Source organism: Rhinolophus sinicus, linkage group LG07, assembly GCF_036562045.2.
Source record: "Rhinolophus sinicus isolate RSC01 linkage group LG07, ASM3656204v1, whole genome shotgun sequence".
In the NCBI taxonomy this organism is placed as follows: domain Eukaryota; kingdom Metazoa; phylum Chordata; class Mammalia; order Chiroptera; family Rhinolophidae; genus Rhinolophus; species Rhinolophus sinicus.
In genome coordinates, this window is record NC_133757.1 from 122,277,318 (window position 1) to 122,305,191 (window position 27,874).

General features: G+C 39.7%; 1 protein-coding gene across 1 annotated transcript in view; it reads left to right on the plus strand.

The window, feature by feature from the left end:
- Window positions 1-16,580: 16,580 nt before the first annotated feature.
- ANKRD50 (ankyrin repeat domain containing 50) overlaps window positions 16,581-27,874 on the plus strand; it is a 33,730-nt gene continuing 22,436 nt past the window's right edge. The window contains exons 1-2 of the mRNA XM_019741415.2: window positions 16,581-16,844; window positions 18,269-19,207. Of these exons, the coding sequence (XP_019596974.2) occupies window positions 18,630-19,207 (578 nt within the window). The 5' untranslated portion in view covers window positions 16,581-16,844; window positions 18,269-18,629. The remainder of the gene's footprint in view (window positions 16,845-18,268; window positions 19,208-27,874) is intronic.

The following is a 27,874-nucleotide window of genomic DNA, read 5'->3' on the forward strand; positions in this document are numbered from 1 at the left end:
TAATCAGACTATTGAATTTGGAGAAAGAAACTTGGCCCACATAATTGAGTCCCAACTCCCTCTCTTTTTTGGTAGTGAGTCCTGTACAAAGTCATGCATTTTCTCTGATGTGTTCAGAGAAACAACAAGTTCAGCAAGTGGCAAGTTCAGAGACTTATGGAGGAGGCCTACCCCAGTTCAAATTGCTAGTGACAGGAGGTTTGGTTAGGCAGCCCCCAACAAGGTCACCAACGATTCAGGCCTCTTAGTACTCTTCCCGTTGTATTATACCCTCCCACACTGAATCTGTCTGACTTGTAAAACCTATAAAATAACGCAGAATGACAGTGTGTAACTTCTGAGGCAAAGCCATAAAAGAAACTGTGACTTCTGTTTTGCTCTTTCTTGGGTTACTTCCTCTGGGGGAAGCCAACTGTCAATGTCATGAACACATGTAATAATATATCCCAATGGAAAGAAACTGAGGCCTCCTGCCAACAGCCAGCATCCACCTGTCAGAGAGCTGACCGAGCTGTCTTAGGAGATCCTCTAGCCCCAATGGAACTTCCTACTGTAGCCCAAGCCACTTCTTGACCGCAACCCCATGGGGGACCCAGAGCCAGAACCATCTAGCTAAGCCACTTCTGAACTCCTCACTCACAGAAAATGTGATATAACACAGGTTTATTGTTGGTTAAGCTGTTAAGTCTTGACATAATGTTTGCACAGCGATAGCGAATTAATATAAGAGATTACGTGCTCTTAAATATTACATCTGTTAGCAGACATCAACGACATTCTCTGATGTCAGCTGGAAGAATCAGAGGTGAAATTTTAAGTTCCCAACACCAAATCTTTGTCTTTATTGTCATTACTGCAGAACTTGAGCAGGAGAGTGTGACTAGTTACTGAGCCCTCTCTAACACCTTAATATTATGCCTTGCATTTTATCATTTGTCTATTCAACAAGCATTCTATTGAACCTCTACTAAATTCCAGGCACTGTGCAAAAGCTTTGAATACAAAAGACTTAGAACTTGAATAAGAATGTACACTGAATCTGATTCTCATTAAAAAATAAATAGATAGATAGATAGATAGATAGATAAGGCTGAACTACCAAAAACTACTAAATAACATTATAGAGCATTAAGTTTCAATTAATTTGTCAAAACGGAGAATGAGGGCAGGAAATTTCAGCGAGGCCAACACTGATTTGATACGTTTAATTGAAATGACCTCCTGTGTGCTTACATCATGCCTGAGTCAGCCCAGTCCCATGTAACCCCCTGAAGAAGGACGCACGCTACTGAGAGTGCAGACTCTGGAGCCAGACTCTGTCAGTGTGTGTATGGGCTCTGCCTCTTGGGACCTGCGTGCTCTTGGGCTACTTAAACTTTCTGTGCCTCAACTGTCTGTGGGGTTATTTGAGGATTTAAATGAGTTAATATGTTAAGTATTTAGAATAGAGCCTAACACTATATTATTGTTTGGTGCTATTATCAGGATTTACAAAATCACTTAATTATGTTGATAACAGTCAGTCTCAACTTCCGCAAGCTGATTCATGCACACAAGAATCATCCCTTAATGATATTTTCATCAATTAGTTTGCCAGAAGCTATGTTAGAGATGTTACGTAACATTCCATGATGTTTCACCTCTTCAAACTGTTTACAAAAGTGGACAAAAATGCAAACGAAATAGATTTGTGTCTTTTTCAAGTAAAGAATAAATCGTGCAACCCCTAATTCATATTTTAATCCAAGTTGTTCGGTAGTCTGTTCTTTTCATAATTATTCTAAATTATTACGTATTTTTTCTGAATGTAAAACACCAGGTATTTTTTACTGAATCAAACATTTTAATTATTGAGCTTTATGTCAGATGGACAAGAGAGAGTAGCTTTCCTCTCTGCATTAGCTACAATATAGCGTCTTTTGCTCATTATAGTTCAAAATAATAGACTTTTTCAAAAAGTTTACTAATTCATGAGAGTTTGAGATTTTTTCACTGATACGCTGTCTATTCTTTTGACTTTGTGTAACCTGAATGTTAGTTCCTCTGTCCCTGACTAGCTGTGGAGTGACATCAGTGAGGTGATGAAACAGTTTTCTACTCTCTTCCCCTCAAAGAACACCAGTGTGACGATCACTCACGGAGAGAAATACCCTTTAGGAGTCCGGAGTCCAGCTCAGAGGTCCCGGCACCCCACTAGAGTAGAAAGACGTGAGGTCAGGTGCACTGGGGGGTGGAATGAAGAGCTTCACTTTACTCACGCCACCCCTCCCCCAGGGCAGGGCCACTCAGTGCCCAGAGAGCCCCTGGCCTGCAATTTCTCCCATGGGGCGGGGAGGTGGGAGTGTCCCCAGCTGTGAGCAATGCTGAGAAGAGGCCTACTTTGTTCTCGCTCCATCCAGAACACTGCGGGGATCCGCATGACTGGGGTTCAGGGAGAGGCGGGGAACACTAGTCATCAGAAAAATGCAAATCAAAACCACAGTGAGATAGCACCTCACACCTGTCAGGAGGGCTATGAGCAAAAAGACAAGCGATCACAAGTGCAGGTGAGGATATTAAAAAAAAATAAAAACTTTTGTACACTGTTGGTGGGATTGTAAACTGGTGCAGCCACTATGGAAAACAGTATGAGGGTTCCTCAAAAAATTAAAAATAGAACTACCATCTGATCTGGCAATTTCCCTTCTGAGTATTTATCCAAAGAAAATGAAATCACTACCTTTAAGAGAGACCTGCACTCCCATGTTCATTGAAGTATTATTCAAGGTATCTAAGATATGGAAACAACTTAAGTGTGCACTGATAGATGCATGGATGAAAATGGGATACACACACACACACGTGTGTATGTGTCTTAATCTTTGCTAACATAAATATATATGTAAAATATATGTAAAATAATATTTTACTGTAGCAAAAATTAAGATACTGAAGAAATGAAAACGATAAGTCACTTTTAGTGGAAAGTAAATTTGAGCAGCGACTATAGAAGAGCTGGAAAACAGGAATAGCTCTTAGAGAAGGGCAGGTTCCCGTGGACTCCAGAAAGAAGCCAACAGTAGCTAGACAGGCAGAGGAATAAACTGAGAAAGAAGTAAAGACTGGGTAAGAGTCATGAGAAACAGGTAGGGTGTTGAAGAGGACAAACCACCCACGTCACAATTTTTCCCAGAGTTTACTCTGGAGTTACTGGATACTCTGATACTTGAAAGAGCTGCATGTAATAGCTGCAATGCGTTAAAAATGAATTAAAATTTCAAGAGCTGAGAGTTGCCACGGGGAAAGCTGTAGTTAGCTCCAACGTCATGAGGAGAAGGAAGCTGAAGAATCTTGAGAAATCTTTGGCAGGAGACTTGAAAAGCATATTAGTGCAGCTCAACAAACCATGACCATGAGCAGCTGCTGTAGAAACAACCCCGTAAATACTGAGGTGAAAAAGACCTTCAATTTTATTTTTTTTTTATATTTCTATCATATTTTTATTCTGATAATACTTAAAGCTTATTGATACAAAATAGATAGATGAATGTGTGCAAGAAGCAATCCCAGCATCTAGTAATACCACTGTTAACATTTTCATATATGTCTTTTCAAATATTTTTCTATTCAGTTTTTTGTTTACTGAGTTGAAATCATACCAATTAGGTATCTCACTTTCTCCATTTATCATTTTGCAAATTAAGCAGTCCCCAAGTTTTTGTTTCAAACTCTTAAATACCATTTGTTACCACAGTATTTCATCGTCTCAGTAGACTATGCCTTAACCACTCCCCTATTCTGAACATTTAGGTTACTTCCAATTTTTTGCAATTATAAATTATACAGCTTGATGATGAACATCTTTATGCCTGTATCGTCAACATTTAGAATTACTTCTTTAATACAGATTTCTGAACATATGATTATAAGAGAAAAGACTATGGATATTTTTAAGCATTTTGATCCTTCCTGCCAAAATGTTTTCCAAAAGAGCTGGGTCATTTTACGTGATCTCCTTCCAGCAGTGCAGGGGAGTGAAGAGGCAACATTTTGATGTGAGTGAAACCATGCTCAAGGAAGGAAAGACAGAAATCAGATTCACTTTAGGCAAATTCTAGCCTAAAGGGAGAGGTCAGAAAGGGAGAGTGAAGTGTCACCTCTTGCAGAGAGAAAAACTTTTACAAAATAGCTATAGAAAGGAGAGTCTATCAGGGCTTCTTCCAGATCAAATGGGGGAAGTTATCTGTTTTTTCTTCTGCTTACCATCCTGGGCAGCTCCTTCTGTCCACTTCTCCTAGGAAAGAGGGCTGAGCAGTGGGACCAGACAGCTCCCCTAGGGACCGGTGACTGCCCACCACAGTCACCATCCAAAAGACAGAAACATGCCAGTAGGAAGAGCCTTAAAGATTCTTCAATCTAACCCCTCACTTTTTCAGATCAAAGCCTAGAAAAATCATGGCAAGTAAATATAGAAAAAGATGCTCCATATCACATATCATCAGGGAAATGTAAATTAAAACAACAATGAGATGCCACTACACACTTACTAGCACGGCCAAAATCTGAAACACTGACACCACCAAATGCTGGATGTGGTCCAACAGGAACTCTAATTCATGGCTGCTGGGAATGCCACATGATACAGCCATTGCGGAAGACAGTTCAGAGGTTTCTTACAAAACTAAGCACACTCTTACCAGCAATCACACTTCTTGGTATTTACTCAAAGGAGTTGAAAATTTATAGCCACATAAAAACCTACACACAGATGCTCATTGCATCTTTATTCATAATTGCCAAAACTTGGAAGCAACTGAGATGTCCTACAGTAGGTGAATGGATAAATAAACTGTGGTACCTCGAGACAATGGCATATTATTTAGCACTAAAAAGAAATGAGCTATCAAGCCATGGAAAGATATGGAGGAAACTTAAGTTCATTTTACTACTTGAGAGAAGCCAATATGAAAAGACTATATGATTCTCTAAAAGGCAAAACTGTGGAGACAGTAAAAAGATTAGTGATTGCAAGGAGGTAGGATGGGAGCAATGAATATACAGATCAGAGAGATTTCTTAGGGCAGTGAAACTACTCTGCATGCTATTATGATGAATAAATGTCATTATACTTTTGTCCAGACTCATAGAATGCACCACACCAAGAATGATCCCTAGAGTAAACTACGGACTTAGGGAGATTGTGGTGTGTCGGGGTAGATTCTCTCAATTGTTCCCCACTGTGGTAGGGCACAGGGAAAACGGGGAGACTATGCATACTCGGGGAAAGGAAGTAAAATCTTTCTACCTTCCTTTTAAATTTCCTGTGAACCTAAAACTGCTCTAAAAATAGTCTTTTAAAGATAAATTAAAATAATAAGTCCAACTGTTTGCCTGAGGCAGGGGAATCATTGCATGGAGAAGGGCATGCTAGAACATTCCAAGTTCTATCCCAGATGGAAATGTTTGTTCTAGATTTCAATTGTGGTGGTGGTTACATGGGTATGTATATACATTTGTCAGAGTGGTGCAATTAAGATTTGTGCATTTTATAATATATAACTCATACGTCATTAAAGTTCATTTCTCAAAGTAAAAAAACTATGTAAGTGCCAAATCAAGAAAAAAATTAATAGCCTCTATGAGATAAAAGAGGTAGATGCTCTTTGTATAAATGGTATAAAATAGACAGGAAATTTTAAAGTATAGGGACTAGTGGGGAAAAAAATGCCGTTTTCCCCTGGTATAAACCATATTGCCAGTATAATATAATAAACCATATTGCCAGTATAATATAATAACTTGCATAAAAATAGTCAATATTACTCTAGAATAAATAGGGGTGAGCCTTAGAAGTGGATTGTACAAGTGAGGAGCCCTGAAGCTTAAGATTCATAAGCTTTATGTTAAAGCCACCTGGTATTTACATTTCTCATAAATTGAAATAAAAATCTGATAAAGTTATATATTGTGAAATCTAATTTAATAGAATCTGCCTAGTTCAGGTTACTAGTTTGCTATACAATGAGGATAATTTCAAATAATGACTTTAAGTTTAATTTCATTTGCAAACAAAATTGGAGTTAAAGGGAGGAAGAATGGAAACGTTTGCTCAATCAAATTCACAGTGTTGTAGCCTAGGAATTAAAAGGAGAAATCAACGGGAACTAGTTTGTGATTTCCTTTTTTCTTTTCCAAACACATTGCCTCACTCATTTAACACCATTAGTAATCCTATTTAAAGTGTTTTCTGGATGTGATGCACAAAGGACTTTGAGTTTCTCTTTTGTAATCTAGAGAATGAAAAGCCTTTAACCATGATGTAACTGAAATACGTCCAATGAAGTTCTAAAATATGGCAAGATAAACGTGAGTGCTATTCACACAGCTGGCCCATCCCTGCGGGAAGACATTTCTCTGACAACATGGAAACTGTGTGCAGTGAAATGGGAGCTAGAGAAAACAAGAAGACACAAACCACTGTTTTGGTGTCTCTGGCGCTTACTATGTGTTCAAGTCAACTGAAAAAGGAGTGAAAAGTAGTCTTAATGGCCTATGTCTTTAAACAGGTAAAATAGGCTACTGGAAACCAGGAACTGAGCATTGAGAAGTTCAAGATGTGAACTGATGATGTTTTGTAACACAGACCTTGAAAATAAAATACTAAACTACACTGAATCATCTGAAAACAACTTGCATCGAAAAAGAACTGATTGTACGTCTGCGTCTAGAGCATTTACTTCTAAACTGTAAAATAAACGGCTCGTTCTCTCGGCACAGTGGATGGTGATCCACAGCGTAGCGCTGACGGCTCCCACGGACCTCAGACTCTCTCCCTGTTATGTTTCCTGGTTCTCCCGAAGAACTGAGACCACTGCAAGGACCTGGTATTGGGTTGCTAACATTGATGTATTTGAAGAATGCTTGGCACAGAACCTCAAAATAAATGTTTCATTTTCTCCTTTTGTTTCCAAAAAGACACTACACACATGGACACATTTTACTGCGATGGAGAGAGAGAGAGAAAGAGGGAGGTAGTATGGTAACCCTAGAGATATTGCATGGCCCTCGGTTTGTAGTGCATGGGCAGCAACTGTTTGAATGTTATTCTTACTTGAGACATCAGACCTTAGAGAAATTAATTATAAAGCAAATCGTTTAGAACACTAGCTGCAAAGTGTGTCTGGCCTAGAACCGCGAGATAAGATTAGAGACATCAGAGCACCCTCCAAAGTTACTTGGGCCAAGAGGAAGGCGAATCATGAAGACCAAATGGGAACACATCATGTCTTTATCTTTGAGTGGCTGAGTTGTTTATGGTGACATCATTTTAAATGTGCTTCTGAATTTTAGTTGTGTTTATAGTGTGGACCATATTTAACATGTTTCTTTCTTTAGGAAACAAAGCCATGCTTATTGACTACATAGAAAAGAGAGTTCAAATGCAAGACTAAAAGAAATTACTGGATTCTTATTCTCCTATTAAGAAAACAACAGTCAGAAAACTTCCAAAGAGTCAAGAAAAGGTAACATGGGTTTAGCCACAAAGTTTGTAAAAGTGGTTGAAACTGAAAGCAAACTGGGCCTTGCATACATTTTCTTATCCAGAGGCTTTCCTGTGAAATGCAGCTTTCATTGTTCTATTTTCTAATCTACCAATTGAATTAAATGCATCTGCCAAGCTAAAGGGAACTTCAAAAGTATAAATACCCATAATGCAGAAAACTCCAGTTGTTCATCAAGCGTCTTTACCATTTCCCCCACATAGTGAGTTTATGAAAAAAAAACTACATCTGGGTTATTCATCTTCTAAAGTCTTATTGAGAAATTATCTTTTCTTCTCTTTGCACAACAGAAACACACATTTCTTAAGAAAATATATAACAACACGTTCTGGGCATGGACTCTGTGCAAAGCTGTCACAACAACGCTTCGCACCCTATGAAACAGGTCACTGGCACAGGTCCTGCAGATTGTCCCTGCTGTCTGCAGTCCACTACAATGACTAGGTTTTCATTTTTCCTCAGTCAACACAGTTCACTGATCCCAGAAGCTTTTATTACCTAAGTGGAACTTTTAGGAAAAGAATGATAACCCTTAATTTAAAAATGTTCACTCATAGGAATTAGCCCAGTGATGTGCCCAAGAGGTCTGCCCTGAGCAGGCCAGTCCTGAGCACGTGTGCCACCATGCCCTGCAGGGTACAGCGAAGTGGGAGGAAAACGTTATGCAGTGATATTACAAAGTAGTAATCAGAGATCCAACAGTAAGTATCACCAAAGAAAAGGAGAACGTGACATGAACATAAAGTAAGCTACCGTGGAGAAATAAAGCTTACAGCTTCATAATAATAAGATTTATGGGGCTTATTCATACTCTCAAAATGATTTAAGAGTATTTCTGGTCTATAAGTTGGGAACCACAGACAGGATATTGCCTAATTCAACTGTCGTGGTATAAAATATATTTACTTTTTATTGAAGTATAATATTCTTACTACTATGATGTACTTTTTGTTAAGGGCATAAAATTTACATATCATCCCAGGGACAGACATGTCTTCATCCTTCCTCTTTAACAGATATAGGTTATAAGGGCACTGGGATGACAAAAATGATAATGATTATACTGAAAAAAACAACAACTCAATTATTCTCATCATTGAAAATAAACATAAATGTGTTTTAAGGTCTCACATTTAGAAACTACAAAATTTTGTGATTTTTTTTCAATTTCATGAAACAGTAAATTTAGGCATAATTTAGCATTCTATGTTTAGTGTTGATTACTAATTTTACTCTATTACTAAAAGAAATAAAAATTCTGGCTATATTATTATTGATTTGTTTCATTATTTTTATTCATGGCTATTTGTTTATGATGAACAAAGATAATGCTAAATGCCTCTTTTACATCCTAAGAGATGATTTGACAATGGAATAGATTACTTAAAATTTAAGAAATATAGAGGTTTCATTTCTAATCATTCATATTAATTTGTTCCTCAATTCTTTTTCACAATAATTTATCATGTCCCTATTGAATGGCTCTGTGAAATACATTCTACTACATTCTAAAGGTATACTTGTATAGGTTAAAAACAATCGGTGTCCCCAAGGAGTCCAATGGCAAAGTAGACTAACACACCATGACAGCTTTAATGGAAGAGGCTGTTCACAAACAGTGTGAACACAGAAGAAGGAATAGCTAAGACCGCTGGAGGAATCAGGGAAGGTTTCACAAAGAGACCAAAGGCTGAAGTTTATGTACAAGTTTTCCTGGTGAACTGAAAATGTGAGAAGGAAGTATTCTACAGAGAATGCTTCCAAAGGAATGGAAGTATTAAGAGCTCAAGTAAGTGAGTGTGCACGAAGTGTACATGGGAAGAAAGCCAAGGTTAGCTGCCCTATCACAAAGAGTTACACAAAGTTGCTTAGCTCTTACACAGTTTAGGGGCAGCCACAGGAAAAAAAACAATTAACAAAGGAGCATGATATTAGGTTTTTGTATTCAACAGGTCACTTTGGCAATAGTGTGAAAGATGGAATGCGTAAGATTGAGACTGGAAGTAGGAAGACCAGAGACACGTGAGAATCTGAGCTAAATGGTACTGATGAAAAGGAGAAGTAAGGATGGACATGAAAAATAGTTAGGAGAGCAAACAGAGCTTAGGAGGGAGAGTAAACAAAAGGAAAATGTGTAGGGTGATCCCTGGGCTTCTGCCTTGGGCAACCAAGTGGATGATGTAGCCAAACAGTAAGAGCAAATCCGGGAGGAGGAACAGATTTGTGTGGGATGGGAAGATAGGTTCATTTGAATTAGAATGAAAATATCATGTTCTAGGTGTGCTAAATGAGGTTGCTTTTTATAAAAGTAGCTCTGGGGTCCTCTGCATTAGTCATGGCACATTTATTTATTCAACATTCTTGCTGAGGAATAACAAGGCCAAAGCAAGGTACTGGGTGAGGGTGGACAGTACAATAAGGAGAATGCATGGTCCTTGCCCTTCAGGAGGCTCTGAGTGGGGGAACGGTGTAAACTTCACACGGAATCAGTTTGTTTCATGAGATGTCCAAAACGCTGACTGTGAGAATTCAGGAAATCCTTTTTCATGAAAGGTAGTTCCTATTTGTAGCTGAGTAGTGTTCTTGGCCCCTGCTTCCTGCCAGAAGATTCTGGGATGCCATGAGTCTCCTTTTATTTCATATGTTTCTGTCCCTTTCAGTCTCAGCTGGCAGTGTTCCTGCTGATAAAATATTACCAAGTGCTTTGTGGCTTTATGTGGATTTCAGGGGGTTCACTCCGTTAGACAAAACGCTCATCCCTAGGTTTTTTTTTTTTTGTGTGTGTGTTTTTATGATTCCTTTTCTATTTTTGGCTTCAGCTAAGGTGGTGGAGGGACACTGCCAATAAAGGAGCTTCTCTGAGGCTGTCTGCTTTGATTGGGACAATGAGACACACCTTTAATCTCTTGTGATTGGATACCTGACTTTCTGATCTGTCCAGGTTTGCAGCAAAAGGCTATACAGTGACCCCGCAGCTTTCACTCTGTGCCACACTTTCAGGAGCAATATTTTAATTTTAGCATCTTTTGCCAACTGTAGGGTGAGAATTTCCCAAACCAAGTCCTGGTTCTTTTTGTGTAACAGTTCTTTCTTCGATTTCTTTCTCTTATCACATTTCACTCTAAGCAGAAAGAGAAAAACAGGCCTCATCTTCAACACTTTGCTTAGAAATCTCCTCAACTCAATATCCAAGTTCATCATGTATAAGTTCTGCTTACTGCACAACTTTAGGAGACGATTGTCCCCAACTTCCTACTGCTACCTAGCAAGGTTCTCCCTCCCCCCAGCACCCAGTGACATGTGCTTCACTTCCTTCTGAGTCCTCACCAGCAGCACTTTCAGTGTCAATATTTCTAACAGTCTTTCCGAAGCAATCTAGGCGGTTTCGATCATGTTCCTCAAAATTCTAAGTCTTCGTTCACCACCTGATTCTAAAACCCCTTCCACATTTTGGGGTACTTGTTAAATTAATAGCTTTGGTTCCAAAATCTGTATTACTTTTCTATTGCTACAACATACGTTATCACAAACATTGGAGTTTAAAACAACACCCACTTCTTATCTCACAGTTTCTGCACAGCAGAAGCCCAGGCAGGCTCAGGAGGGTTCAAGGTATTCAAGGCTGAAATCAAGGCGTCTACTGACTGTTTTCACTTGGAACTCAAGGTTCTCCTCCAGGCTTATTCTTGTCATTGGCAGAACTTATTTCTTTACAGTTAAAGGACTAAGACCTCAATTTGTGTTGGCAGTTGGCCTGGGGTCCCTCTCAGCCTTGTTGCCACTCTCCAATCCTTGCCAGCGGCCCTGTCTCCATCTTCAAAGTCATCAAAGGTGCATCAAATCCTCCAAACTGGGATTTTTCATTTACATCTAATGTATAATTTGTGGACTTTGATTCTGATCTAACCTCCTTACGATGAATGTCTCAAAAGTTATTTCTACGGAAACCTTGATTAAGGTAATTTCCTCTCTCCAGCTTCTGTCTTTTGTCATCAAAAGGCAGCACCTTGTTCCTTTCACATTTCAGGAACCGTGTGAGGGTTTCCTTTATGTAACCTGTGTACATATCTGAAAGTCTTGCTTTTATCTTATCAATTACAGATTATAGGCTGAAATGCCTGGCACTTACTTATGTGACATTTCTAAATTCTTCTGGAAGCAAACAGTAAACGTATGTAAACAAATACAAGTAATAAAATAAAATAGACTTCTTCCATTTTAACTGGAATTTAGCAAAATTAAACAACCATATATTATAATACTTGTTCACATTACAAAGATTATATTAAATAAGAAATATATTTTGAGAAGATAGTACTGATGTCAATTATTAAGTATGAAATTATTTTTGAAAAATGGTCATGCTGATGTACATTTCAACACACACTAGTTAATTTCTTAATAATTAACTAAAACTAAGCAAAAACTAACACTAAGCAAAAATTCTACTTCACTTGTCTGTTTGAGGGAAGTTCCTTCAACCACCAACGACTGAGGAAGATAAAAACTTGTTTTTAACCTCCTTAATTTAAAAGAATTTAATCAGAGATAGAGTGACAGGTTGATTAAAATCAGAACCTTTTTATAGAACCAGAAAAGAGAATACTGTCTTGTTATATATTAATTTATAAAGTAATATTTCATTCAAAATAAAATTATCAATCTGTTCAACTATGATATTCAAGTTTTCTGAGACTTAACTCTTCAAAGTCCAATAATGTTGAGTAAAAACATAGTTTTTGATAAACACAGAACCTAATACTGAGAAAAATGCCAGTGGAAATGAATGTGTATGTATGTGTGTGTGTATCTGTATTCCTGTTTATTCATGTTACGTGTCACATTGAATTTAAGGGAAGCTGTTTACTCGTAAGTCAGGGTTTCTTAATCTGGAGTTCTGTGACACAGGAGTGAAGCCAGCTGAATGCAACTGCATGAGAGAGCCCGGTGGGGACCAGCAGAAGTATCAGTCTGTACACACAGCTGAGAGAAATTACTCTATCCGTGTTGTTTTAAGCCACCAAGCTTTAGGTTATGGTACATGATATAGCAACAGACAACTGGTACAGCAAAAATCTAAAACCCCACATAAAGCTGATTTAGAGGTAAAAAACAAGTTTACCTTCTTTAGCACAGAGTTTTTTGACAAATATGCTAAAAAAAAAGACTTCTGTCAACATTTTAATGATATTTTTCTCCTACTACTAAGTCAAAAGGAGGTAATATTGATTTTCAAAAAAAAGTATTATTTTACAATATTTTTGTAATTTTTTAAAAAATACTTTTGAATTATTTTTATTAAATCAAAATGATACATGATTTTATCTTTGAAGAAGTTAAAATTTCCAGGCTCATTTTATCAATATAAAAGCCCACAGGCCTAAATCCACATTCAGTTTCTTCAGGTTAGGCAGCCATTTGTGCAGGTAATATTTACTTGGCTCTATTCCTATCTGATGTCTCCATTTTCTTGATTTTTCCTCCTTGGCTTACAGAAGTAAGAAATCCTTTGGAGGTGACACTGACTTACACCAGTGCAGGAAACAGAGTGCCAATCTGGAAACTCTTTGGCTCTAGACTTGAGAGGCAAGTTACCTGCCTCAGCAGAATGCAAACCAGATGTGGCGACTACTGCACACCAACTGGGGACTACCGCTTTCTTTAGCTGCCTAGTGAGCTTATCTTGTTATTTTTCTTCTTCCAAAAATTCTTGCAATATTGTCAATGGAATTTCTCGACCTTCTTTATACAAATATATAGCATCTCCAATTTGAACTTTAAAAGTTCTCATGGGGGAGAATTTTTCCCGAGAAACTGATCATTTTATGTTCACTGTGTCTTGACTCAAAAATAATTACATATCTGTATCATCTATTCTGTATCTTCACTGCCCTATTTATTTCCAGTCTGAACAAATATATCTAATATAAGTTTAAATATGGTCTAATTTAAATAGAAGGTGATCTCAATTCAGTTGTCACTAATGATTTACAGATAAATGGCATTGCTTTTCAATCTATGATTCATTCAATTGTTATATGATGTTAAATTCCTTAGCTTAGCTTTGCACACACATTTTTATTAAAATAGATTTTAAAATATCCTTCAGTTATCAACTTGGGACCTGTTCTTGTATTAAATTTCCATTGTCAATGTCTTTATTGATTTACTATCAGTGTAACAGAAATATTATAATTTTAAGACAAATTTAAATAAAATTTCTTCCGTAAAGTTCAGAATGTTAAACAAAACAGAAGTGCTTGGTGAATACTAAATTGAAGGCACATAATCTGATGCCATTAACATAAAAAAAGAATTGTCTTTCTCGTATTGGTATTTCCCTTGGGATTTAAGAGGAATCTTGATACTATATTCTAAATGTCTTGTCTGTCTATCCTTTTTCTTAGTAGGTGATACTCTTCTTAGCTTTATTGAACTTCCCCAGTATACACTGCCCGATGAGCCATTTCAATAGTCCTATGCACACCTCACAATAACGCCTTTCCTTAGCTTTGTGATACTCTCTTTGACAATCCCCAGACCTAGTTTGCCCTCCTTGTCTGCTTTCTCCATTCCTGCCCCAGAGATGCTGAACATTTGTAAGAGAAAGTCACAAAATTATGCGGATACTGCTGTCTTCCTAATGAACTTCATTTTTTCTATTAATAGAACCCTGAGTTTTTTGGGGCAGTAGTGTGCCTGGCTACGGCAATCCATTTTCCAGCTTCCTTTGTGTAGTTCTGGTCAATTACATGTGTGCTGAGAATTATTTGAAAAGTTTCACTTTCCTGATATAGGTGCCACTCACCCTTTATTCTCTACTTCTTCCCTCATCTTCTTCCTGTCTCCAAGATAAGCAAAGGACAGAAGATATATGAGTGAGAAGCTGGAGGTAGAACGCCATCTGGAGACCATGTAGGGTGACCAACTGTCCTGGTTTACTGAGGACTAAGGAGGTTTCTTAGATATGTGACTTTCAGCTTTAAAACTGGAACATGTTGGTCACCCTTCCATGAGGTGACACAGCATGGTAGAAGAGAAAGTCAGAAGGAATATGCCTAATGGCCCTGTAGCACTCCTATATAAGCCATGACATCTAGGCTGTTTATTACACAAAAGAAACAAACCCCAATGTGTCAAACCATTGGAAGTGGGTTTTGGTACAGGTGCTCAAACATGAACTGTAAATGCACCCACTACTTTGATGCTCTCTAGTCTCTGTGAAGTGCATCACAGTCCATTTGAATGTTGTCACTTGCAGTTGTGCAGTAACACAGCCTGTGAAGTTATATGCGGTGACTCTGACCAAAACCATACTTTCCTAAAGCATGAACCTCCTAATGTTGCAATGATAATTCCACCTTACAGACAAGGAATTAAAGAAAACAAAAACCCATAGAAATGAAATGTGAAATGAAACTTTAAAACAAGAAAAATTCTAAATGAGTCTGAAGATTAATTACAGCTTAGTTATACTGACGTTATTTAAAACAGCATTCCATGATGGTTAATTATCATAAAAAAATAGACCCACTAAACCAAAAGTTTCTGTAACTTCTCTCTCTATTGGGCAGAAATTATTTTAATTAACGTATTAGCAAATAGTTTAACAGAAACAATATAATGGCATATTTCTTATTTTAAATTTTTCTCTAAACATATAATTTTACAACCATGAAACTGAAGGATTCAATGACTATAAAGCTGCATGCAAGCTTGCTTTATAAATAAACTATGTAGTAAGCAAATGTAAATTGAAACTAGTTTTTTTAAAAATCACTTTTCATCTCCTTAATTCTGGAGAATTTATACTCTGCTGCCCGTTTTGCTTGTGGTTTAGAAAAGAACCTCAGAATTCACAGTAAATGAATTAAAGTGAGTTAAATATTGAAATCAACAAGCCTCAAATGCCATGGACAGGATGGGAATAAAAGAATGGAAAAGTCAGCTCATGCACAATCTACTTGCTTATCTATTTTTCTAGTTAAGTGTGATAGCTATACTTGGAAATTCCTAAAACCAGATGGGAAATTGGCTTACTATTTGGGAAATACATTCAGATTAATGGAGAACTCACGGTTTTAGCATAAATAACAAAGATAGTACATTTTCTACTCTATCAGTTGACAGTACGTTTACTTTCCGAGCAGAAATTTGAAATCTAAGTAATCCAGGAATAAAAGATAAATAAATGAGTGCAAACAACTGGCCTAATTCAACAGTAATTGCCTGTGGTCAGACCCTTCAGAGCAGTTCATCTGACTCTACATTCTGACCTCCACCAAGGACTTTCCCCCCTATTGTGCCCCCTGCAGGTCATCAGACTGTCCAGAAGGGCAGGGGTCAGAGACCCAGCCAGGACTGCTTTCAACCTCCATCTGGTGGAGTCCCTGTCTTTTTCATGAGGCAGGTGGGAACGTTACCCTATACCCCTTCTATTTTTATTTTTACAACATTCTTTCCTTGCTTCTCTTAGTCCCGGGCTGAGAAAGTAAAAGCATTACCGGAATTTAATGGATTAAAAGGGGACCCAGGCGACTGAGAAGGACGGGTGTGGAGTGACCCTTTGGGTCAAAGGGGTTAAGAGAGAGGCAAGGGGTAACTCTCTCTGCCAAGATGCCCTCCTACGAGCGGATATGGCCCCAAAAGCCAGCGAGTCCTTTCGGCCTGGAAGACAAAGGAAGGCTCAGGGCCGAGCGGTGACGGGGTGGGTGGGAGCAGCCACTCGCGTGAGCTCGGGGACGCGAGAACGCAGCCTCCGCCCCCTTCTACCCCCCCACACGGAGAAAGGAGGGGCCCCAAGGCCGCCAGCAGAAAGGTCTCCCCGCAGAGCGAGCAGCGGGTCCCAGGCAAGGGCACACGCCCAGGCACGGGTGCTGCCTGCCCGCGCTGTGGGGGAGGGCCGGAAAGGGGGCGGAGCCGGCAGCAAAGAAAGCCCGCCGTCCTGGCAGGGGCGGGGCCTGCGCAAGCGGGCGGGGCCGCGAGTGGGGCGGGGCTGCGGAGTGGGGCGGGGCTGAGCCGGCTGGTCCCAGGCTGCCTGAGACAGTCACTGCCCAGGCGGCGGCGGCGGCGGCGGCAGTTGGTCCGTGGGGGTTGGGAGGAGCACGACCCAGGCTGCTGGGGCAGCTGGAACTGGCAGTTGCCAGGAGCCAAGCGGAGGATCTGGAGCTGGGATCGCGCCCCAGGCCGGGAGGAGGAGGCGGCTGCAACTGGAGTCCCCGCAGCGCTGGCGACGGCGGCGTCCCAGTGAAGCAAGTGTCTGAGGCTGAGTCCGCGGCAGCCACCGCGGCGACTGGGGCTGAGGTAACCGAGGGGCGGCGGCGGTGGAAGCTTGGGGGCTGCGGCCGCTGCGCGGACCTGACCCACGCACAAACCCTTCCCAGGCTCGGAGCCCGGACCCCACTTCTCCGCTTGCTCCGCCGAGGCCCGGGCGGGGGCGGATGAGGCGCGTGGGCTGGGGGCGCAGAGCCGGACACTGATCCGGAGGCGACCCCTCAGCCGGGATTGGCAAGGACGTCGGGCACCCCTCCCCCTTCAGAAGACACACCCCGGTCTCGGGGCGGGGCGGGGTGTCGAGGCGTCCGCAGCCTCTGCTGGGGAAGACCTCGGTGTGGAGGCTGCACCTCTGGCCGTGGCCTCTCCGCGGTGGCCCCCCTGTGGCTCCTCGGGGCTGCACAAACGGAGGTGGTTCTGTCGCTGGGAATCCCGGAGTTCCTTTTGTCTATCAGCTGAAACCAGAGGCCGGAACTGGAGGCAAACACGCTCCAGCGCTGAAGCACTCGACTCCTTGTCCCTTTTTTGCCTCGGAAGGAATTCTCCCCGGCAGCCTTTTCTCAGTCCACAGTAGTAGATTGCACTCCTCACCTTTATCTTTTGAGTAGAGCAAGACAGGGTTCGCGTGGTACTTGTGATTGGATTTATCGTTCGTTGAGATCATTCCCCTTCCCCTCTTTTGGTCTTAACCCATTGCCGTCCAGTCCCTCCCCCTGGTAATCATCCCCTAGGTTTTGCGAACTGTCAACAAAGAAGTGTGGCTAGTTGAGGAAACACGGTCTTGACTGGCTGGACTGTGCGAGTGACTTAGAGCTCCCTTAGCTGACGCTATTCTACCTCCCAAGCTAGTGGAAAGACCTGTTTGGCTTGACTCGAGGATGTCACTGTATGTGCACCTAGTCTTTTTATCCCGTCAACAGTGAGGATGTTAAAATCTAGGGTAACTTGATGAAAACGTCGCTGTGTGGGAAGTATAACTATAGAGGAGGAAAATACAGAAAGGAAAATATAATCATGATTTTGGGGTGATTGTCCAACTTTTTGAAAGTGCCAAAGATGAAGCATGTGGATTTTTGAGATTAACTGGTATACTGTATCCTTTGATAAGCTTTTAACATACGGTATTTTGCACTAAGGTATTTTTGTTTGATTTTAGTTACTTGGGGAAATTGTTGATTACCAGGACATCTTGCAAAGAAAAACCTGTGAACAGGTTCATTAAGAATCTAGCTTCTGAAAAATGCATTGTATGAGTGCTTTGAATTAAGAAGTGTTGACAGTGGTCTGTCATTTCTGCCACCTGAAACAGTTCCCTCCCTGGCAGTTGCCAGTATGCCTGAAAGTGGCAGGGTCTAGTAGTTTGAGTGGCTGACCTTCAACCTACCTACTGTATAAATGTAATCTCTTTGATGGCATTTAGAATAATGGACACCTTTTCTGCATCTGATTTTCAGATCCTGAACCAACACTTGGAATCTGGAGAAGCATTTTGTACAAATTGAAAAACTGGGCTTTCTTTTTAGTTTTCCAGATGTATTATCTCATCTGCATACTTGAAACATCAACAATCACATAAACTCCGGTTGTAACCATGGAGTTATGTGACCCATCAAGATACAGGAAAAGTATTACTGAGCTTTGGTACCAGGCAATTTTCTACCAGTTCAACAATTAAACTAATAATACATTCTCTGCTGATAATCAAGAATAAAGAGTCAAATAAAGTCATGCACATTCTACTGACAAAGGGACTCTGCGGCTGTTGAATTTTACTATAACTAGTTACTCTGTCATTCAAATGCAAGTTACGTCCTCATGGATGTAAAGACCTGTGTTGATGTATCCCGGATTCTAGCACATGTTGAAGATAACAAGCCTATTATGACTAATCCTTGGGAAGAGAAAGTCTGCAAAATGGCTCAAACAAGTTTACTGCAGGGGAAGCAGTTTTACTGTAGGGAGTGGGTTTTCCACAAGCTTCAGCATTGCCTCCAGGAGAAAACTAACTGCTGCAATAGTGCTGTCAGCACACCACCCCTTTTAATGAACTCTGGGAATAATGCTAGTGTTGTCTCTGGTAAAGGAGCTGCCTGGGGTGTGTTGTTGGTAGGAGGGCCTGGCAGTGGCAAGACAGCCCTATGTACAGAGCTCTTGTGGCCAAGTTCACCTACAAGCTTGCAGAGAGGTTTACATCGCCAGGCTCTGGCCTTTCATTTCTGCAAAGCCCAGGACTCTGATACTTTGTGTGTTGGAGGGTTTATCAGAGGTCTCGTTGCCCAGATATGCCACAGTGGACTACTCCAAGGATATGAGGACAAGCTAAGGGATCCAGCAATCCAAAGCCTCTTACAGCCTGGGGAATGTGAGAGGAACCCAGCTGAAGCGTTTAAAAGGTAACGATAAGAATGTCATGGTGTTCCAGTTTCCATGCAAAAGATTACGTTTTTTTAGTTTTGTTTTTCAACTTTGTGGGTTACCTATACTACTGCTGTAAAGTTGGCGATAATCTGTGGTTGTGAGTGAACCTGTTTATTTGAATACTGAAGGAAACAAAATTTAAGCTTTGTATTGTACAGGATATGGGTTAAAATTATGTCTTTTACTTGTTTAATAACATAACTTGAAGCACAGCAAAAACATTGTTTTTCAAATTTATGCCAATTAATTATATACTTTTCTAATACTACCGATAATCGGTAAGGGATATTTATTCTTATGGTAGAGAGGAACATTAGCTCTCTGGAAACTGAGCTGCATTTTCAGAAAGGGCGAACTACACATGGTGCCGAAATGAGAGGAACTCTCAGCATAAAATCTATCTTTTTTGTTTTTAGTATTATAATTTCTTTAGATAAGTTCTCTTTGAAAGAGACCACTTACCATTGAAAATGTAAGGAAAATCTGCTAATGTGTTTTGGGATTTATTCCCCTATCAAATAAATGAAAATTTGACTGATGTTTTGAAATATAAGATATTTATAAAATAATGAAAATTGGGCATCATTTTAATACTTTTAATGAGTGATACAAAAAAATGATTTTCCTAACCTCCGTTAAGCATTTTTCCATGGTAAACGGATTGGTCTAAGAAGTGATTAAGTTGCTTTTCAGAGTGGTTCCAGATTCAAAATGTGTTAAAACAAAAAGCATGATTCCTTGAAAATAATTTTTTGCATATCACCCCCCTGTCCATTGTAAGAGGAAGAGGCAGACTGTTATTTTCTGCTGGCCTCTAACTGCTGCTTTAATTAATCAGCCTGCCATATACTTTTTCCCCCTATACAATAAGTACTTCTTAGCCGGCAGGAGTTTGTTTCCTAAAGATGCACGTGTAATCTGCACTGAAGGTTAGTGTGTGTGTGTGTGTGTGTGTGTGTGTGTGTGTGTATCTGTCTGTCTGTATGAGTGTGTTTCTAGGAGTCATTTGAGCAGGATTTGAATTGCTATGAAGAGTTGTTTGTTCTTATGATGTCCTCATATACAATGGTATGAAGCATATGAACTTTGATGTGATATTGAAAATATTAATATTAGCAAGTACTTTGTGTCAGTCACTGTTCTGAGTTCTTTACCTATATTAAATCATTTAATCTACATAACAATCCTTTGAAGGAGGTACTGTTATTAGTCCCATTTTATAGATGAGGAAATTGAGGCAGAGACAGCCTAAGTAACTTGTCCAAGGTTACATGCTACTAAGTGGCAGAGCTGGGATTTGAAATACATGTGTACGTATACAGCTTTGTAATCATTGAAATTCTTTGGAGGATTTGAAAGGAAGAAGCGTAGTTTGGAAGTTCTTGGAGGGTTGTGGTGGTAGGGCGGGGAGGTGGTGTCACAGTTGTGGTTTGAGTGTGCTTTTCAAATGACCCATATATGTGATGAGTGGTGGTCTGGAATGATCATTATGAATAGTGGTATAGAATTCAAACATGGGAGGGGTTTATTAAAGTCAGCCAAAGGGATATGTCTTTGAGAGATGTGGGAGTCTTGCAGATTTTTTCATGTGTAAGTGTGACCCAATAAAACTCAGGGCAAATCTATTACTGTCTTTTGCTGTTGTTAGCCATCAAAATCTGGGTTAAAATGATTGTATTATTCCTACATCAGTGAGGAAATCTGCTAGGCAATACCAGTGTCACAAACATGAGATACCAGGTTTGAAAGACAGTGTTCAACATGTAATCAATGTGTATGAAATCAGTCATGCAGTCTTTAATATAAAACTTCACTTTTTTAAGAGATTTCAAGTCTCTCTGCATCAACAACTCTTCCTCTTGACTTTCTGCTTTTTCTGAATATACTATCACTAGTTGAAGAGCTCAATTTTCATTTCTTATAAGTAATTTCAGAAGGGATTTGGAAGTATTGACCCTTTAGAAAATTAGTTACAAAGAGCTTAGTCTAACTAGTTAAACTTAGTCTAACAAAATTATGTAATATTATAATTTATTTTATTAGAATTCATATGTAACTTTCTAATATTTTTAAATATTTAAAATCATGTCTGATAACTGTATATTTTTGATGTATTCTGATCCTGAGTAGATCTTCCTCTATAGTATCATAGATTTTTCTGAAAAAGATCGTTTTACTCAGATGGTTCTCTTATTATATTTTTCCTGTGTGAATTTTAGCTATTAACTCACTGAAAGGAAATATGCAACTTGAGCTATGTGTAAGAACCACACTGATACTGATTTTCTGATTCACAGAAGAGCTAATCACTTTGTATTCCCAATCTACACTTTGTAGAGAAAACAGTCTTTCTGCTTTTGGACCATTGTGGTGTTCTTACTTAATCGGCTACTGGATATTTCAAAAGCCTGGGTCACTTTTTTTCTTTATCATTGAAGTAATTAATCATTAAAAAATTAGGTAATTTTGGTATTGGATCAATTATTTCTGATAATTTGTTAGATATACATTTCCTCTATGACTATGAAGCTGTAATATAACCATGGTCAAATATAAACATGACACAATTTAAAATTAAAAAGAAATGTTTTTTGCAGTCTGTGGCATTAGATGATCTAGATCTCTAAGTCTGGACAGATAGTTGAGTTTTATTGTTGGTTCTATTAGTGACTAGCTTGTTAAATATGCACCTTTGAGAATTTTAATCAGAGTGTAATTTTTCAGGCAGGACAGATGTGATTTAATAGGTGGACCATGAGCAGAAGATGATTGTTTTCAAAGAACTAATATTTTGAGGGAGACAGAGATTAAGTAGATAATAATAACAGAAGGATCTAGGCACCTGAACTAGGGAATGAGGGAGGGGAGTTGTTTTGGGTCTTGTGACAGGTTGAGAAGCACAACTAAAGATGGTTATTTCATCCACCAGAAACTTCTTTCTGAACCTTACTATCATGGCTCTTGAAACCTTTGGATGTGGAACTGGGAAATACAAACTTTTGTTCCTGGTAGATATCATTTCTAACTTTTATTTCTGTTTAACAATCTGCAAGACCAGGTGTGAATTTTCTATATATGATGTCAGTTTTCCCCATGTTGAGTAAAAAGATTCTGTTCTATTTAATGTTGATAGTTCATTAAATATCTTTTGGGGCACCACAAATTAAGTGTAAATGGAATAAAATTTTGATGAATTAAGGATGAAAGATTCTAAACTTTTATTAGAGTTTAACAAAAAGTTGTATTAATGGTGAAAGGTAACAATGGCTCGTTAGGTTTGGAAAGTGAAAGTCCAAACTCTGACATTTGATTATTATGTTAAATAGGAATCTGAATGGTAGTATCTTCTATTTATCTCCTTCTCCTTGAACATTTATAGTTCTTCACTTGTATCTCTTTAGATTTGTTGCTTCTTTTGTAGTGATGCATATATCTCCTGTTATCTCTGCTATTAGATAAATACTTATTAAGTAAATACTGATTTTTCTGCCCTTAAAAATATTTCTTCATGACGATTGTTGATTAATTTTTTGTATTTACCATTGTGCGTTGAACAGCACTTTTCATATAGTAAGTGCTTAATGATTATCATTTGAATAACTGAATAATGTTACTTACCTATCTAGAATATTTTTGAATCTAACTGAAGGACAGGTGAAGCTCTTGCATAAGAAAGGAAATTGAAATGTTATATCATTTAGGTCAGTTTTAAATGCAGACCAAACTGGTGTAGTGATTATTAATTTATTAATCTGCTGTCTCCTTCTTAGCATGTATGAAAATGGCATTGGTCCAGATAGTTTTAAGTGGCCAGATGCCTATCTTCTGTCTCAGCTGACTCCCACGTCTTTTTGGCAAACTCAACAAAGGGACGAGAAACAGAAGGGGACAGGAAATGGTGCTTCCTTCTAACCCTCAGTTATGGAGTATTTTCAAGGCAAAATATTCCCTTTCCGTTATCTGTCTTGTATAACATACTATTTAAGATAACTTATTATCCATTAAATATTGTCAGATTAAAGATCTTGTGAAAGTGTCTTTAGGAGGTCTAATAGGGAGACCAAGATGGCAGAGTAGATAAACACTATACCTGCTTCCTTCCATGAACATATTAAAATTACAACTAACTTATAGAACAAGAAATCTGGAAAACCATCTGAAGTCTGGCTGAACAGAAGTTTTACAACTAAGGATGTAAAGAAGAAGCCATGTTGAGACTGGCAGGGGCAGAGACACGAAACGGCCTGGTCCGAAACCTCCATGTGGCAGATGAAATTTTGGAGGGATACCTTGACTACACAGGCTCCCCCCAAAGGAGCAAAGGGCCCCAGCCCTACTCCAGGCAGTGCCAGGAAGAGGATCCCCCACATCTGGCTGTGAAAAACAGTGGAGGTTCCAACCATCCCAGCGGGACAAGAAGCAGCGAGAAACCCAGACGTCCTCTTTAAACGGTTGGCACACAGACTCACTCACAGGCACTCACCTTGGGCGGAGGAACGGTGACTCGGGGTGAGGGGGCCGTCAGAGGCATACAGGGAATGACGAGGTGTGGCCTCTGGCGGGGGCCTCGAAGACAGTTGCCATTTTCCTTGTAAGGGGTCTTTCCCATGCAGCTGGCTACCATTTTTAATATGTTAAGCCCTCCCCCTACATTTATGGCTAAATCTGAATCTGATTGGCCCAGTGAGCTCCATTTGTTCCACCATGCTGACTCACGGGGACCCGGTTCCACCCAACTCCCCCAATGCCAAAGACACTTCATCCATAAACAGACAGCCTCGCACGCCTTGCACTCTTTCCTGAAAAACTATCCGAGTCCATGCGCCCCAGGCAGGCAAAGACTGGCTTCTGTGTGCTCTGAGACTTTTGCTGAGTCAATTCCAGGCTCAGCACTGGCACCAAAGCAGAATCTACATTGACCTGGTGACCACAACTCTTCCCACTCTAGTGATTCCCTGAGACCCTGCCTCACGCCACTTGCATACCACATGAGGCTTTGTCAGCGGCTGAACCTTAAGGGAGCTGACATGTGGCAACAGGACTCAGGGTGTCCTGGCTTTTTGCGGAGCTACCCCAGGCCTGGTACTGGTGGCAGACGTCCTCAGTTCACAGCATGGCCTCTCCCACATGCCTCCAGGTTTAGCACAGGCAGCAAACAACTGGAGATTGCTTTGTAGCTCCTACTACGTAGTCCCCAGCTGGTCACAGGCAGTGGGTGAACTGGGCCGGCACTGGAGACCCTCCCAAGAGACCCGAGAACCAATATGCCTGGAGGTTGGCTTCAGACCACAGCAGAACACTGCCCAATTAGCCCCTCAAGCAGCATATACAAAGGGCAGTCTCAATAAGCACCAGAGCCCACGGGGGCAAATCCCACTCTGGGGTAAGCCCCCTGCACAGCAGCCTATAAGCTGTGGATGTGGCCAAACCCCACAGCCACTCAGCCTGATGGTCAGTCCCACCTACTGACATGCCAGTAGCAGTCAAGGCTCAACTATAAAAGGAGCGCACATAAAACCGACACAAGGGACAGTCCTGGAGCACCTGGAGCAGGTGGCTAGAGAAAACTGCCAGGGCCCTACAGGGCATCTACTACCTAAGGCCACCCTGCCAAGACTAGGAGACATAGCAGATCTACCTAATAACACAGAAACAAATACAGGGCGGCAGGAAACACAATAAGGAAACAAATGTGTCCCAAATGAAAGAGCAGGAGAAACTCCAGAAAAAGAACTAAACACAATGGAAGCAAGGTTTGGTCTTATGAAGTAAAATGGTTTCTATGCAGTAAAATGATTTTATTTTATGAAGTAAAGTAAGTGCTTATTTTTCTGCCCTTCAAAATATGTTTGAAATGCATTCTGATTGGTGGCCTATCGTTAGGTCTCTCTAGTTGACCTTGTGATGTCTTTGACCGTACCACATATAATTCTTAAATTTCACACCAATTTCTCTCTTTCATATTATCCTATCTCAGAAATTGTCCTTAATGTTAATTTTTTTCCTACTATACACATGTACAGCTAAATACAGCCTTTGGTAATAAAATAGAATTTGAATATGTTCATGTAATTGCTTAATAAAAATAAGTATTAATTAAGAGAACTAATTATGTGTTGCCTGTGGTTATCTTGAAAAATGATTTGGAGCTTTCCAGAAACTGGTGACCTTTTACAATTATGACTCATGATTTGAAGACATCGAAACTGGTGGATTGAAGTACCTGCGTTTGTTCTTCATCTCTCCAGACATCCTTGGTCTCCGCCATCTGATGTTGCTGGTCCTTCTATTAGATGAGAAGTATACTTTGCCTTCTGATTTTGGCTCAGCCACGTGATTTGCTTTGGCCAGTGGGATGCTAGCAGACGTGATCCAAACAGAGGCTTAAAATGCCCACGAAAGGTCGGGCTTTGTCATCTCTGTGTCCGCCATCAGCATGAGAAGGACGTGTTCTGTAGCTTGTTGGTCCAAGGAGGGAGACAGAGATGTGCAGCAGACCAGACCCCACCTGCAGCAGCTTGACTCCAAGGCTAGAGCAGGTCAACAAGCACAGACACAGGAGAAAGCATCAAGGATTATTTTAAGACAGTGGGTTTTATGGAAATAGCTAATAATACAAAAACTAAGGAAATGATATTTCAAATAGAAAACCATTAATGTTCATCAAAAGTCTAGGAACCCTCATTGATTCCTCAAATCCACTCATCCCTTGCACTCAATCCATCAGCTGCTGTACCTCCACTTTTCTCCATCTCCATTGCCACTACCAGTACTTCGTGCCTAGACTCCTCCAGTGGCCGTCTCCCTCGTCTTGTCAGGACCGTTGTGCCTCGTCCCAAAGCAGCTGAAGTACCAGATCATGTTATTCTCCAAGCTTGGAACCTGCCCATGGCTTCCCGCTACCTTTAGCATAAAATCAAAGCTTGCGTTGTCCAGCACCTGCCTAGCCTTTGATCTCAGCTTGCACTGCTTTCATCCTCCTTCACTGCTCTCCACCTTCACTGCCCTTATTATATTCTGAAACAGGTCAAGTTCTGGCCAGCAGGTTTTTGTGTGGCTACTGGCTCTAGTATCACTTAGATGTAGCAGCTTTACTGTCACCTCCTCTGAGTCTTTAGAAGTCTCCCCACCCGGTCATTTTCTTAAATCACATCATCTCATTTTGTTTTCTTTATTTATTAATTTTCGGTGTCTTTCATGATCTGGAATCATGCTTTGCATTTGTTTTCTTTGACTTCCTGCCTGCTTACTGAAATGAGCACAGTACTTGCCTGTCTTGTGCCCTTTGTATCTCTAGGGCTTCGAGTATAGTACTCAGTAACTCTTTCTTGAATTAATCTATGACTATTTTAATTTAAAACAATTTGTCAGATTGACAATTTGTGTTTTATTAGTTAAAATTCATATTCACTTCCAAAGGAGAAAATACTTTTGTAGCTTAAATCTCCTTTAACATGTTTGTTAAATTGCTACTTTAGAGACAGAAGCAGTTTGCAAACCCATGGACTTCACAGGATTTGAAATGGAAAAACCAATGGCACCAAAGGGGAAGAGATGCTTGTAGAAAAGAAAATCTGTGGAGGATATGATAGATTAGATCTACCCTACTCCCAAAGTGTTTCAGTTATACAGGAAAGGAAATAAAATAGGAAAACAATCGCACACGTACCTACCTACTCATTTTGCCACATTTGCTTTAAATCTGGCTTTTCTGTTTTGTTTTAAAGAAGAATCCACATTGGAAGCCCCCTAGGTATTTCTTCCTAATTCTGACCTATTCACATCCCATAGGTGACCCCTCCTATGAATTTATATCTATATTGTTTGGTGTATGCAGTTTGACTACATAGGGAGACACGTATGTTTACACACATACTTGTGATGTGCTCAAGTATGTGCAGTTTGACTGCATAGGGAGACACATATGTTTACACACGTAATTGTGATGTGCTCCATTTTTGTACATTTTTTAATTCCCTATCAGCGTTCTCAAACTTTTTTATTGTAAGTCTTATTTGCACTCTTAAAAATTATTTAGGACCTCAAAGAACTTTTGTTTATGTGAGTTGTATCTATCAATATTTGCTTACTTGAAATTCAAACTGATAAATTTAAAAATATGTATTAATATATTTAATAAACCAATTATATGTTAGCATAAGTAAAATTTTAATGAAAGAATAACTGTATTGTCCAAAACAACAACAATGAAACACTTAAGAGTGGCATTGTTTTACATGTTTTGCAACCCTTTTTAATATTAGCTTTAATAAAAGACAGATGGATTATGGTATCTGCTTCTGCATGCAGCCCTGGAAAACTCCACTATATTCTTGAGAGAGAACAAGAGTGAAAAAGACAAATAACCTCTTAGTTTTATTGTGACCCTGAAAGGGTCCAGAGTATTGGACACTCCCAGGGATCCCTGGAACACACTTTGAAAACCACTGTTCTGTATGAATGGTATTACTATATGGCTAGCACTATCCTGCAACATTTTCTGAGTAACATTTTTTTTTTATGTTTATCCATGTTATTTGTGGATCTACGTGATTCTCTTTACTATACATTATATAGTCATTCTTTATGCTATAATTCCTTTGTTGTTGTTATGTTGATACTCATGTAAGATGTATTCAGCA